Source organism: Scyliorhinus torazame, chromosome 8 (assembly GCF_047496885.1).
Source record: "Scyliorhinus torazame isolate Kashiwa2021f chromosome 8, sScyTor2.1, whole genome shotgun sequence".
NCBI classification, from domain to species: Eukaryota; Metazoa; Chordata; class Chondrichthyes; order Carcharhiniformes; family Scyliorhinidae; genus Scyliorhinus; species Scyliorhinus torazame.
This window is the reverse complement of record NC_092714.1, coordinates 121,851,355-121,867,195: the sequence shown is the minus strand read 5'-3', so window position 1 is coordinate 121,867,195 and position 15,841 is coordinate 121,851,355. Positions and strand designations below refer to the sequence as shown.

The following is a 15,841-nucleotide window of genomic DNA, read 5'->3' as shown; positions in this document are numbered from 1 at the left end:
ATTTTACAATGCCGGTCAAAATTGTTTTTGTTTTTATTGAGGGGTTCAATTATGGGCCTTCAATACAAATCTAGCTTGTCAGCGAAGTGTAAATGGGTTTTAGATATTTTTACTCATAAGTGAAGGAATAATTTTACTTTTGTTCTATCTTCTAGTTATTGCTGTGCGCAAAATGAGAAATTTAATAAAGAATAAATTTTGAAATGCTTGTGATTTCGCCAGAAAGATCTGAAAACACACATTATCTTTCAAAACAGAAGCCCAGATGCACAATTCATTTAACACAACAAAAATAATCACTACATCTATTCCAATTGTGATGAAAACTGTTTTGTACTCTTAAATTTTTAGCATTCAATACTTAAATTATTTTATTAAATTATTGGTAGCCATTTGTTTTGAGATTTGACATTCATTTCTCTTAAAACGCATATTTGTTTATTTATTAAAAGATCAACATTTGGCATTAGATTAACAGCTTATTAAGGCACTAAGAAGCGCAATAAAGTTGGATTTGTAATAGGAAAACCAGTTAGCCAATTTCCCCCCTATTGTTGCAGTCCCTCCCACCGATTTTGGAACTGCCAAGAGATAGAATCGAAACCAAGACTCCGGTGTCTCTGAATGATGTTTGGGCTTCAGACTTCAAGCAATGTGCTTTGGCCGTTATGATTCCATTCTTTTTTGTTTACGTGATTTTTGACATTTGCTATAATAGGCATGCACTGCTCTAAAAGTTATATCTTTGCTAGTGTAATGTACATAGCTAAGTAATGTGACAATAGCCAGATGATCTGTTTCAATGATGTTGATTGAGGGATAAATATCAGCCAGTGGACCACAAGTATCCTTCGCCAAAACAATGTAATGGAATCTTTATGCCCACCTGACATAATAATCATTATTATTGTCACAAGTTGGCTTACATTAACACTGCAATGAAGTTACTGTGTAAAGCCCCTAGTCGCCACATTCTGGCATCTGTTAGGGTACACAGGGAGAATTCAGAATGTCCAAAGTACCTAACACAGCGTCTTTCAGGACTTGTAGGGGGAAACCAGAGTACCGGGAGAAAACCGACGCAGACACGGGGAGAACGTGCAGACTCTGCACAGACAGTGACCCAAGCCGGGAATCGAACCTGGGGCCCAGACGCTGTGAAGCAACAGTCACCAACGTGCTGTGTGAAAATCCCCATGTCACCACATTCCAGCGCCTGTTTGGGTAGACAGAGGGAGAATTCAGAATGTCCAATTCACCTACCAGCATGTCTTTCGGGACTTGTGGGAGGAAGCCAGAGCACCCGGAGGACAAGTGGGAATCGAACCTGGGACCCTGGCGCTGTGAAGCAACAGTGCTAACCACTGTTACCGTGCGACCCATGGGGTGGCCTTCAGTTTCATGTCTTATCCATAAGGGTTTTTTTTTTGTAACTATGCCACATTCCTCTGTACTGCCTGGGTTAGTAGATTGTGGGTTCAATCTCTGGAGAAGGACCTAAACCCACAATCTGCTGACTCAAAAACAAATTTGCTGCCACTAACCCAAGGCAGACACCTTAACTCTGGATTAATTGGTAGAACCATTTTTCCTTACAAAATATTAACTCCTCCTAGGGCGGCCACGGTGGCTCAGCGGTGCTGCCTCACGGTGCCGAAGACCCGGGTTCGATCCCGGGTCACTATCGGTGTGGAGTCTCCCAGTGTCTGCGTGGGTCTCACCCCCACAACCCAAAAAAAGTAGGTGGACTGGCCATGCTAGATGGGAAAAAAATAATTGGGTACGCTCTATTTACAAAAAAAACATTGCCTCCTTTTGATATCTCCATACCAGCTAAACGGGTGGACAAGGCACCTAAACCAATGCCAACTTTGCCTTCAATACAGGTACAGCACCCTTTCTCCTTCCATGTAAGAAAGATACCTTCACATCAGTCAGGATTTTATCACGTAGAAATTATAACCAAGCGCAGTAATACTTCAAGATACAACAAAAACAATAAAAACTCCATTAATCCATTCTTAACTATTTTAAAACAAATTAACTCATAGGGGTGCCAATTGTTTTCTGAAAGTTAATTTCAAAGTTTTAATTAATATACAAAGTTATGACATTGGTTGATGTAATTGGTACTTAAATGAAGTTGGCACAGCTCAGAGAGGTATTATCCATTAGAAACAAAATTTCCAAAATTAGCCGAGAGCAGTATTTTATGCATGCAGAAAGAAAGGGATGCTGAGATCTTACTATATTGCTTAATCCAGTCTCAGTCAGATCAAACACTACCGTCAGAGGTTTTCCTTGCTCTCTTTTGGCATAACGTTCTAACCAGAAGGCTACATACTTCTTTTTGTCCAAAGATGTCTTTGCATCCTTGACATGCATCTTCACCCTAAACCAAACTGGAAGAAAGAGAAAAAAAAAATCAAAGCTTTGTCAACCCTGTACGGCTGCATAAAAAGTCAGTAGAGTAAGTTTTATTCCCTATCGCATCATTGAACTTTATAGGCAATATTGTTCACTTAATCTTGAAAGGAGTCCCAAAAGCAGTTCATTTGAAATGTAAATGAAAACTCTTTTTCGTTGAATTTGCACTGAACCATGCAGACAATCATCCACATTAATTGTCTGAAGGACAACACCAGGGAACTGGCCATCACTAAGAAGTTATTGGAACAAGGTGCATTTCTACTGAGCCACCTTGGTTTAAAACCCGTTCAGTATCCTTACACGAAGAAAATAACTCCCGCACGCCACGTTGGTTAGTTTGATGGACAGAAAGAGACAAAGGCACTGACTTTTCCGTACAAATAAGAGGCCATTTGTGCTCCCATGTCAGATACAGGGTTAAATGGGAAAATCAGGAAGTTACTGCCTGATTTACTGTGCTCGTCTACAAACTTCATTGGAACCTCACCAACATATTCCGCATTAAGACACAGGTGGGTGAAGTTATTGTGTGTAGCCACTAAATGTACCAAAAAAAAGCTATTGTATTTCAATTTAAGTGAATGTTTAATATTGTAATAAGATAATTGTTGCTGCCAAACAATCTCTATCACTGAATCCTTCAGATTTGCATTATTGGTGGGAATTTTGAAAAAGCATTCCAACCCTTAGAATCATGAGGCCATTCGCCCATCTTGTCCATGCCAGCTCAAAGACACCCAGGTGCCCTTTCTAATCCCATCTTCCTGCACTTGGCCCAAAGCCCTGTAGCTTAGAGCACTTAAAGGTGCAGATTCAGGTACTTTTTAGAAAAGAGTTCAGGAGGGCGGCACGGTTTGCTACATTACCCTGCATCCACTGGGCTTTTAATTTTTTGATCATTTTTTTAAGTATCAGCGTAGTCAGTCCCATGGCATTCACTGTTATTTGCCAGTAAAATGTGCAAAGTTTGATGATCATTTGTCGACACCATTCACATCTTCTTCTGCAGACTGAAAATGTCTAATTGCGAGACAAGCTGGCAATTAATTATTTATTTTGACCCTCATTAATTCAAAACAAATTAAAGCACATGCTGCAGCAGATTGTTCAAAGGAACTGTAGGGCTTGACCTACAGCCTCGGTTCATTAACCTTTAAACAATCGGTGTCATCATAAAACTCCAAGCAAACCTATGTTAAATCACATGAACAAAGGAGAGTTGGATTTGCAGCAACTATCTCCGAAAATTACATTACCATTGCAAAAATTACTTTTTACATTTTCTACTCAATATATTTTACATCAAGGGTTTCACTATTTTTAAGGGGACAGCAATATACGTTATTGCTCTTAATGCCAGACTACCAGTCCCTGCATTACCACCACCGATGAATCGTGGAAGCCAGGTACACCATCTAAAAGGTGCACTGCAGGAGCTCACCAAGGTTCCTTAGGCAGTACCTTCCAAACCCACGACCACTACAATCTAGAAGGACAAGAGCAGCACACCTGGGAACACCACCACCTGGAGGTTCCCAAAAAATAAATGGGAAGTAAAATCTCAAGGATCTGAAGAACTTTAAAAAAAAAAAAAATAGAAGTTCAGCCATAATAACAGAGAACCAGAAATATGAAATGTTGCACCCAGTCCATCCCACCATTTTGCCCATGGCTCATCTGCATCTTAACTCCATTTGCCTGCATAGTCTGCAAATTGCACCCTGCAAATAAATGAGTTTTAACGTACACATCTTGGTGCCTTCTTTATCATATCCATGAAGATATACAGCTCCAGTTTCAAAAGTCCATTGAGGGAGGTTGGACTCACTTAAATCTGCAATACAAGTCAAAACATAATTATACTAATGATTAATACATGTTTTTACACAGCTTAGAGCTATATGCTCACAATGCCTCAGTAAATCTTTCAACAAAATACAACACCTTGTCCTTAACTGGAAGGCCAATGGAACTATTTTACAAGAATATGATTCACAAATTATGAGCAACTTCACATCTCCCTGCAGGGCTAGTTGGCCTCATCTGCACAGTAATTGAGGTGTGACAATTTGCCTAAGCTTCCATTGTAACTGAAGGGACAGAAAACAAATGAGCCGGACTTCCCAGTCCTAAGCACTCGTGGCATTTGTTGAAAAGTGCATGAATGCAAATCCATAACAGGTAGACGCTAAAGAAGGCCCACTTCTGCAGAGCTCCAGCTGAAACATGTGGTTTAAAAGAGTCAGACCTTGAAAACTACAAAGGCAGATGCTTCAATCTGACCTAGTTTCGCTGAAGAACTTTTTTTGCCTGAATCAACAGTCTGTAATGGGGATATTGGCTTCTTGATGAATGCACACTTGTCTGAGCCAAGAGAAACCCTCACTGGGTTGTCCAAGCTAATTACTGCTAACTGCAAACGGAAATTTTTGTAATTGAATCAGGACCACAGCTCTTGGGCTGCGCTAGAAGCTTCAATGAGCCAATCGTCCAACTGCAGATATGGAGATGCAATGTACTCAAAACACTTGTAGCAAATCTGGGCTGTCAGTATCTGTTGAAGCAGCCTTCAGAATCATGCACTAACAGAACATAACAGTGCTGAGTAATTCAAATAAACAAAAGCTTATAATTTAGAACTTTAAAGTTATTACATTTTGCATATTACATATATTAGACAAGTAGAATTATTATACAAATTATACAAGTTTTAATGTACCAAAAATATCTTATAGCTCGTCATGCAGACTGAAATTACCCAGTTTTCACAGATTAAAATCAGCAATGTACCAATAATAGCATTTATCAACATTTCCAGTTTTTGCTGAAGTTGTAAGCACATAAATGAAATGCAAGATATAAAGTTGCCACAAAATAAACATTCCAGGAAATTAAGGCTGTCAAGCAATTTCCAACATGAATCTTAATTGATATCTTTAATTAGTTAATCTTGATTGAAGTCACATTTTTAATTGATAAAATTACTACATCCATCATTTTCAAGAATGTTCTATACCTACTTATAAAAATCGGAACGGGGACAATTTAAATTTATGCTGTAATACTAAAGTGAACGAAGAAATGACCCAGCAAGCTGTTACATTTTAATAGAGAAAGTTAAAAACTCAGCTCCATTAAATCGTAGCGCTACCTATTACCGACACACAACCTGAATACACACAATCTGAATGTCTAACTGAGAAAGCCAGCAGTAAGTTTTTCTAAGTGAAACATTCAGAAACTTTGTAACTTATGCACCACGGGTTGCAACTACCTGAGAAATAAATTCAGTGCACAAAGTAGTATCCTTCTGAAAACCATACATGTTCCAGGTTTTAAAAAGGCAGACTGTGAAAAGGATTCAAATAGTCATCCCAAATATATTTCCATATTGCTAACAACTTACCATGAACCGAAAATTCCTTTCTCCATTGAAAACTGTCATCGATCATTTTCAACGTGTCATCCACATTGTGATGTCTCCATTTCAGATAGCTCTCAATCCACCCATCATCTTGCTGTAGTCTTTCAACATCTCGGGAATCATATTTCTCAGCTTTGTCTACAGGAAAAGACAATGCTATTAGAAGACTGAAGAAAACTTTCCTGTAAACAAATGAAATTGATTTCCATTCATTATCTGTATTTTTAACCTAGCGTTCTAATAGCATACCTAGTTCTCAGACACTGGAACCAAGGTCAAACAGTTCGGACCCATTTAGGCCAAGATCGGAACATTTCCTTCAATCTATTCCTTCCCCAATTTAAGAGGTAGTTTCATACATAGTTTAATGATATCAGATGCAGATTATTTTATTCATGTAAAAGCAGGTTTAAAAGTATGGACATTCACAACACAATTATTTAAAATACCATTAACCAAAACCTATTAGGATTAAACAGCACTTGACAAAACATTGCAGATTTCAAAGATAGCTGCTGTACATGGCAAGCACAGTGACCACTATGGCCTGAGTTCTGACAGGGGGCAAGGCAAAAATTAACACTCGAGTTAGGAGCAGGAACTCACCAAGACTCCTTGCGACAGCACATTCTAAACCCACGATTACTACCATCTAGAAGGACATGGACAGCAGATACATGGGATCACCACCACCTGGAAGTTCCCCTCCCAAGTCACTCACCATCCTGCCTTGAAAATATATCACTGTTCCTCCACTGTCGCAGGGTCAAAATCCTGTAACTTTCTCCCTAACAGCACTGTGGATGTATCTACACCACAGGGACTGCAGTAGTTCCAAGGAAGCAGCTCACCATCTTCTCGAGGGCAATTAGAGATGAACAATAAATGCTGGCCTAGCCAGTGATGCCCATATCCCATAAATGAATTACAAGATTAAGGAAATCTCATAAACCAAATGGATCAGCAATGTTTAATCTATGTGAATTAACTACGGTCAGCAGCATGAACAACACATACCTCAGTAAATAAAAATGAACATATTATCAAGATTGGCAGCAATGGCTTTTGATGTTTTCTTTGAAATCACAATGTCATCACATCATTCAGTGGTCACTGGTGGGATCTGGGATGGCCACTTCCCGATTACAAAATGGACACTTTGCAAAGGGAAAATGGACAATACTGAGAAAACAAGCAGGTTCAGGGTTTGTCTGTTTATTGGAGCCGCAGCTCCCAGACAATACCAAAACTGCAGGCCCATTAGCATACTAATGGCCCATCTCCGGGAACAAAAGAGTAACATTTGAGTAACCGATGCGAAGGCAGACACCAGGGGAGACCGAAAACAAAGCAGGCCAACGGCCACCTAGGACACGCCCAGCCATCAGGGCACCCACCCCTTTATTGGATGAGATCGATATGAATGATCAAGAAACGGCCCAATTGATTGGGGCCAAGTTCAAGGCCCAGCCAAAAGAGCGTGAAGTCCCTTTGGGTATAAGAAGGAGCCCCCAAGAGAGAATCGTTCTCTTGGACCCGGCTCTCACCGAGGAGAGACCTGTCCACCAGCTGCACCAGAAGCATGCAAGTCCAAGGTTAACGCACGCTACCAGACATATTACCTTAGCTGTTCCCCTTCACCACTTCGACCCCAGCAGCCTCAGAACCGAACAACGGCCATTGTCCTCTGACTGAGTGGGCGCCCGAAGCTAAGTATAGGCTTTAGCAGTAGTGATAGTTTAGTCTGTAGTATTTGTGCATGAGTATATTTAACTGTGTGAGTAAATAAATAAGCATTTGACTTTGAACTAACTAATTGGTGTATCAAGTCCTTGATCAGCATTCGGTTTGAACCATGTGGCAGTATCGAAAGATACCTGGCGACTCTGGAGCAAACGTAATTAGAATTAAGGAAGACAACCATATTGACCGCCATATTCAGAGCCAAATAAATATAGCAACACATATCTCAAACCATTTCTAACACACATGCAACCAAAATACCATGGCTACATATTACTTTAAATGAGAACTTGCACAGTCTCCATTCACAATTAAAAGTTTCCATTTCATCTCACTATGTATGGCAGTCATTTCAAATTGTAGGAACGAAGTGAAATTGCAACAAAATAAAAAGCTAGGCTGCAAAATGCAAGAACCAGAGTCTATCTGATCTGCACCCCAAGTGTAGAGAAAGATCCCCATTATGCCACCTGACACAACAGATAAAGGACAATTCCAGGCTGACACTGACATTTTTAGTAACCCACCAGCCATACTAATAATTTCCTCAGAATGCAGATTCTAAGGACAAATCATTGCAATGATCTGACAGGAATCTCAATTCACACTTTTATACAGTTTTTAGGAAGGACAACATCCTAACCGGAGGACCAAGCCCAGAGTACAGTAAATTCCTATGAATAGATTCTTTGCTGATCGTGAAAACCATGTCAGCACAAGGTTTAAACATGCCTCACAGAGATATGAAATTCTTAACAGAGGTGGAGAGAAATCCTCACGACGCCTGATAAAATGTCAACTTCATTATTTTCCTCTAATGTCTCTTGCGTAACATTGCATGGTGCTCCACCAAACCTCCAAGTTTTCCAAACAGTGGCACAAACCAAGTTTCCCAGTACAGTCTGCTCTTCTGGGCAGCAGGGTAGCACAAGTGGATAGCACTGTGGCTTCACAGCGCCAGGGTCCCAGGTTCGATTCCCCGCTGGGTCACTGTCTGTGTCTGCACGTTCTCCCCATGTCTGCGTGGGTTTCCTCCAGGTGCTCCGGTTTCCTCCCACAGTCCAAGGACGTGCAGGTTAGGTGGATTGGCCATGATAAATTGCCCTGAGTGACCAAAAAGGTTAGGAGGGGTTATTGGGTTACGGGGCCAGGGTGGAAGTGAGGGCTTAAGTGGGTCAATGTAGACTCAATGGGCTGAATGGCCTCCTTCTGCACTGTATGTTTTATGTTCTTAACTGAGTAGCTCTGCTCTGATTATCTAAGCATTCCATTTGTCCATCATTTAAGTTTCAATTTTGCAGTGTAACTGAAGTTACTTCAATCACCAAATGATTAGATAATTCAATTTCAAGGGTAAAAAATTGATTATCTAGAGTATGTGGTACCGATTGGATGGTTAAGCTTCAAAAGGAGAAATCCCAACTGATTCCAGGTGAAAATGAAAAAAGTTACCAGGTTCAAACGACAAGCAGAGAAAAAGCCCGCAATTCTGACACTGGCAGCTAACTAGGCACTGACCACTAACTGTGACGACATCATGGTTTGCCAAGATACAAGTGTCTTTTAACCCTTTTACTGCTTCTAAACATTTTGCTTATACGGAGGCTCAATATAAATGCAACAGCTGTCACAGTTGAGAAAAGAATTGCTCACACAAAAACAAATTAAACTAGCAAAGGTTTGAAATGAAAGAATCAATCAATTCAATTAAAAAACTAACCAATTGTAATCGGCACTAAGAAGTTTCTTCAAGATTTCAGCAGAAGGTCAGAAGTGGGAATATTTGCTGCTCATTGCAGTGCTCCGTACCATTCACATCTCCTATGGTACTGAAGCAGTCTGCGCTGCAGCAAGACCTGAACAGCCTTCAGTATTGAACTGGTAAATGGAGAGTAACATTTGCGCCACACAAGTGCACAGCCTTCACAATCTCCAACAAGAGAGAATCTAACTATTACCATCAAGTTCAATGGCATTACAGTCGCTGAATCCCTATCAACACCCTGGGCAAAATCTTTGGTCAGAAGCTTATTGGACCAGCCACAAGAGCAGGGAAGAGACTGGGAATGTTATGGTGAGTTATTTAGCTCTAGCTCCCAAAGCCTGTTCACTAACTACAAGGCAGAGTCAGCAATGTGATGGAATACTCTCCACATGCCGAGATCTGTGCAGCTCCAACACTAGAAACGTAACACCATCCAGGACAAGCTTGCTTGATGGGCAATCCATCCACAACCTGATCCAGTCATTCACTCCACCACTAATGCACAGTGGCAGCAGTGTGCACCATCCACAAGATACACACTGTAGCAACTCGCCAAGTCTCCTTGGACAGCACTTTCCAAATCAATTACTTCTACTACCTACAAGGAAAGGCAGGCAGATACATGGGAACATGAACCTTGAAGTTCCCCTCCGAACCACACACTATCCTGACTTAGAACTATATTGCCATTCCTTCACTGTCATTTAATCAAAAACTTAAACTCCCAAGCAGCACTGTGGGTGTACCCAGACCACATCAATTGGAGCAGCTAAAGAATGTGGTTCACCACCACCTTAAGAGGGCAATTATGGATCGGCAACAAATGCTGACCCTGCAGACGCATTAATCAATTTTTAAAAATATTTGTTCATTACACGCTTCAAAAGGGACACGGTGACTTTGAAAATCAAGGACCAGTGGGAAGGGTGTGAAGTTTATTATATACTTTAAAATCATAATTATTGTTACACATTGGAACAGACCATCCTTGCAATAATTCAACTGGAAAAGCAGTTAAAATCCTCCTTAATGTTGGAGTTTGTTTGTCTCAGCAATTCTGCAACACTTGGGGAACTTTCAACAGTAAGACACTGCACAACTCCCTCCCCACTTCAGCTTTCAGTGTAAATGCCAAACAACTTGCCATGAGAGTCAAAGGTAGCTAGCAAAATATAGCTGCCAGCAGGCACAGTAACTAAGTGTTCCTGCCACGTTGTCACAAGCAATCATCAGCTTGTACAGACATTCCCCAGGTACCAGCTATAGCAAACATGTCACAAGCATCAACTTAAAAACACCTTGGGCGAGATTCGCCCAGCCCCGCGCGGGCCGGAGAATCGCATCAACCGCGCCATGCCACCCCGACGCGCGATATTCTGCGGTGCGGAGAATTGGCGCCATTTTCGCTGGCGCGGCACCGGTCGAGGGCCGCTGTTCGCGGCCGGGCTGCCGATTCTCTGTCCCGGATGGGCCGAGCGGCCGCGCGGAAACGGCAGAGACCTGCTGGCGCCGTTCACCCCTGGTTGCTGACGGCGAGAACTCTGCGCGAAGGGCCGGGGGCGGCAAGTGGGGCGAGGAAATCCATAAAGTTAAAGATATAGTACCAGATGACCAGAGGCTGCTTTCTTCTGTCGGGGAATGTTGGCTGGTGGTGAATTAACCCAGTTTTTTAAACTTTTTTTCCGATGATCCATTTTTACCAACCGGCCAATCTTCAGGACCCAAGTCAGCCGACCGTCACGACCCATGCCGGCCGACCATCGCGACCCACCATTTTCACTTGTGCCTTGAATCAGACAGGTGAGCCTGCTTGGTCCTCACAGTCTCACTTGCTTTGTCATTCGATGTTACATTTCTATATGGGTTTTTCATCCGAGGTTCTGGAGCTCACACCACCACTGCTTTGTCCTGCTCCGGATTCACCTGAGCCACTCTCTCCAGCAGGTTTAGTTGTGAGATCCTGGCCTGTTAGTGTCTCTGGACCTCCGTTCCTTATTACAAAATGATCAATTTTAAATTTTACAGTCCTGCTGCTGGTTTGCTGCTGACAAAATGGAGGAATCTCAATCGCGCCCAGAGTACGTGACGTCAGTATTTGGGCACGTGACCTGATCTCTGCTGTCGCTTCAGACAGGAAGACTGCATCAAATTTTTTTAAAACTCTTCTGCTGGGTCAGCGAGCTGACATTAGGAGAAGGCAGTGTTTCTTGTTGGACTCCAGGCATGCGCACTGATGAGTGGACACACATGCGAAGCACGCCTGCATTCAGAAAGCCGGTCGCAGCCGTCAGTTTTAAAGCCGGTTGCGGGTAATTTTTTAAAAGACGGCTGTTGGGGGCTTTGCTCATTAATTCCCGTGATCAGGAACTCCGCAATGGATGGCTCCACGACCCACCTGCGGGTCGTGACCCCAGCTCTGAAAATGACTGATTTAACCTGAGGATCACCACACCTCGGGTAAGGTTGAAAAGGTGAGGCCTTCATGTATAAACCTCAACGGGAATTGAACTAGCACTGCTGGCCATTTTCTGCATCATGAACCAGCTGTCTAGCCAAGTGAGCTAAACCAGCCCCATACTACCTGCTTCAATTACATATCCAGCCGTCCATAGACAGTGCTTTCTTGCCTCAACTATTCTCCTATGATAAAGGATTGCTAAGCCAACAAACCTTCTATGATATATCGACCAGCTTCTGTCCTCATTTAATATTAAAGACCACCTACAGGGCACAGTTCCATTCTCTCATCCTCCACCACCAAGTTAATTTTAATTTTCACGAAAGAGAAAATTATGAGAAAACAATTAAACAAAGAAAAAAAAAGACAGTGATCTATCTGTAACATTTATTGCGCGAGCTTCCCAACAACCAAGCTAACTTACCAGGTAACCAATGACTGTTATCTCGCAGTACTTAAGATATTCAGTACACCAGCACAGGAGATAGAACAAAAATGCAGTAGGGCAGGAATTAAAGTACCCAGAATTTGAGTCCAAATCCCAATCTGACAAACTGAACAGTTTAGTTCAAGAAATTGGATTATTCATGGATGGTGTCAGAAAAAGTTGCTGGATTATTGTGAAGGATCAACTGCTCACATCCCAGGGGTCACGTTGTACACGAGAATGTTCCTGGGTATAATGTCCTACATGCATTATATTGACCATTAGGAATAGTGTTGCAGTGGTTACACTACTGGGTCAGTAATCTAGAGACCTCGGTTCAAATCTCATCAAGACAGTTGTAGCAATAAGTTTTCAATTTAGATAAAAGTGACCACTAAACTGTAACACAAAAATGTTATAGGTTCACAAAGCTTCCTGTCATTACTCAACCTAACCTATCTGTGATCCCAGTCCCAATCTTAAAGTCTTCTTTGAAGTGGTCCAACAATTTCTTCAGTGGTATTTCAGGATGACAACCCACCACCTTCTGTAGCCATCTGGGATAGCCACTTCCAACTAGGTACAGAGAAACTCTCAAAGCCTGCCAGGTAAAATGGACAAGCCAAGGCTCAGAGCCTGAAATGCATATTCGTAAGCAAGAAGTCCAGACGGTATCGAAACTCTGTAAAATTAGCATTTTAATGGGGCCAATTAACATTTGATGGCCCATCTTCACCAAAACAAAGGACTGGTACTCAAGCAACCGGGACAATCCCAGACATTTCGGCGCCACTCCCTGTTCAAGGAAAATGCAAACAACGGGGTCAGTGACAGCTTGGGACACGCCCAGCCATCCAGATCCCCGCCCACTTATTGGCTAAGGAATCGAACAGAGTGATCAGGGTTCACCCAATTAGTAAGGCCCAAATCGAAGGACCGCCCAAAAGAGCGCAAAAACCCTCCGAGTGTAAGAAGAGTTCGCCATATGTTCGCTCTCTCGTGGTCCTGGTACCTCGGTCACAGCCATCGCCAAGTGTAGCAACACCAGAAACAAGTACAAGTTCAAATGAGCCCAGCTGAGCAGCAGTTACTCCTTCGAACCGGATAGATCCAGAATCGAACAGCGGCCACTGTTTTCTGACCTAAGCCGGGTTCCCGAAGATAAATACAGGTTGTCTTAGTCGATAGGTGTAGTTAACTAGTAGTGTTTATGTTGCATGATTAATTTTGTGTAAATAAAGTACCCTTGACCTTGAACTAACTGGTGTTTGGCTCTTTGATCAATAGCCGGTTGAAACTTGTGGTGGTATCGTTTGATACCTGGCGACTCTAAGCATTCGGACATAGGTAACCCAGAAAGGGCAAATTCACTGATTGCCATAATTGGAACAGAGCCACAGAAAAGACAAAGTAAAAGAAAGCAAAACAGTTATTGGCGACATCTGATGGGACTCGACCCAGAAGTGACCGTGTCACTCCGAGAGAACCCACAAAGGCGTTTGAATTAGAATCCAAATTAGCAAAGTAAAAGAAACCACAAGCGAAACCAGTATCGATCAAACCTCCAGAATTCGGAACTGTGTAATTTGCATGCGTACTAACAAAGGGATATACGGTAAACTCAATCGATTTTGCTGCGTGAAACTTTCGAGAGTTGCATAAACCAGAAAATAGCTTGAGCCATATCCGTGTTTGCACCACCACTTTATTCCCCTTGTTCCAAATTTCCGGTAAGAGACAGGTAATTGTAGGGATGGCCATGAAGGCAATGGAACGCATTATGCATCCACAAGAGCCCGAGGTCGCAGCGACCAATAGATCAGAACAGTGTCTCGCATGGAAGAAAAGATTAGGAGATAACTAAAGGGGAAAGGATGTCCGAATTTTGCGCGGATGAAGAGACAGGTCCTGGCAGCATAGGACAGACTTGGTGGGACAGCCTGTCCGAGATCCATAAAAAGAGTTTGACTAAGGTTCATAAGCCGACGGCAATCGTGTCCTATCTGGCACAATTGCGAGGCACAGAGGACGTCGTGAGGTCGCTCCGCAAGCAGCTTGAGGAGAAGAAGAAAAGTAGAGAGGGAGATTTAAGTGAAAGCGAGAGATTAAATGTACAGCTCCAGGAGCAGTTAGCGCTGAAGGACAAGGAAATGGATGATGTCAAGAGGGCACATCAATCCTGTCTCGCCCACCTTAGCAGCTTCCAATTCCAGTACGATAAGGGCTACCAGGATACACAACGTGCTGTAATGATACGAGAAGAGATAGAGAATCAGATACAACAGTTAAAGGAACAGTACGATCATCTAAAGGCAGCCCTCCGAGCACTCCACAGTTCCACCACGGAACAGAGGCAGAGTTCGGTGGATCATGCCAAATGCAGGCAGCAAATTGCAAAGTTGCAATCCCTGCTATCAGTTCAAAATTGGTTTAGAGACACCTTTGGCCCACAGCTAGACGAGGAAGACTGCCCCGATTGGCAGGAACTCAGTGAAACGGCCCAACGGTACGTAAGCGAGACCGAGAATCAAAATAGAGCCCCCAAGGTCCCGAAAAGAAAAGCACCCGCACCACCGACTGCACAGGCAGCACCCAACCCAATGAACCCCATTACCATGCAGCGCAGGGTTACCACGGAAGACCAACCTGATTTTGTGTACACCACGCCATTAACGATCACCCATTTACGAGATGCCCACGAGAAGATAGATACTTTCCACCCCACATCAGACCCACACCACTTTTTCGAGTTAGTGAAACAACAAAACCTCATGTATGGTTGAGATGAGCCGGAACAGGTAAAGCTCATAGTTATGTGCTAAGACCACTCAGTTAGTTCAGCCCTTCCCGACCCACAAAATGTAGGAGGAGATAGCCTCCAAGAATTGAAAACGGCCATTTTAGACTTCATAGGATATAACAGAGGCGATCTGGTAGACGGACTCAACCAGTGCAGGCAGAAAAAGGAAGAGTATCCAACAGCGTTTGCTGGACGCCTTTGGATGCATTTTACTGCTGTATTTGGTGAGTTAGCCCACGCCCATTTATCAGCAGACAATACGGCCAAATGGACCCGTACGTTAGTATCCCATGCCACAGAGGCAGGACAGAAGGCATGTGCCAGTTACGATCCCTCAGACCCAGCACACAATGAAGTGTGGGTTCTGAAACGATTGTTTAGAGCTTGGGAACAGTCTGTACAGAAAATAACAGAGCATGAGGGAGGAGACGCCACAATGAATCCAGTAAGGGCACACCAAGACCCCACATGGGTAAATGAAGGCAGAGGTACAGCGCAGCACCCCAAGACACAGGAATGCTATAATTGCTGAAAGAAAGGACATTACGCCCGAGAATGTCAATCCCCCCCCCCCCCCCCCCAAAGCAGCAAAGGAATCAGCACCCAAGCACCCCCACCCCCAGAAACAATACCAGACCCATCCACAGTGTTAGCGCCCGACCAGATAATTTGGCCATGAATGGCACCGACTGACGGTGTTCGGGCTCCCCAACGTGGGTCTGCGATACCCTTTGTGATAAGTCCGGAAGACCGGTCGTTGCAGGCATAGTCCGGGGACACCTCGTCGAGTTCCT

General features: G+C 43.1%; 1 protein-coding gene across 3 annotated transcripts in view; it reads right to left on the bottom strand.

The window, feature by feature from the left end:
* mospd2 (motile sperm domain containing 2) overlaps positions 1–15,841 on the bottom strand; it is a 122,805-nt gene that overhangs the window by 88,562 nt on the left and 18,402 nt on the right. For all 3 annotated transcript variants that reach the window (XM_072514130.1, XM_072514128.1, XM_072514131.1), the window contains exons 3-5: positions 5,837–5,992; positions 4,178–4,264; positions 2,248–2,402 (exon numbers count right to left, since the gene is read on the bottom strand). In XM_072514130.1, the coding sequence (XP_072370231.1) occupies positions 2,248–2,402; positions 4,178–4,264; positions 5,837–5,992 (398 nt within the window). The remainder of the gene's footprint in view (positions 1–2,247; positions 2,403–4,177; positions 4,265–5,836; positions 5,993–15,841) is intronic.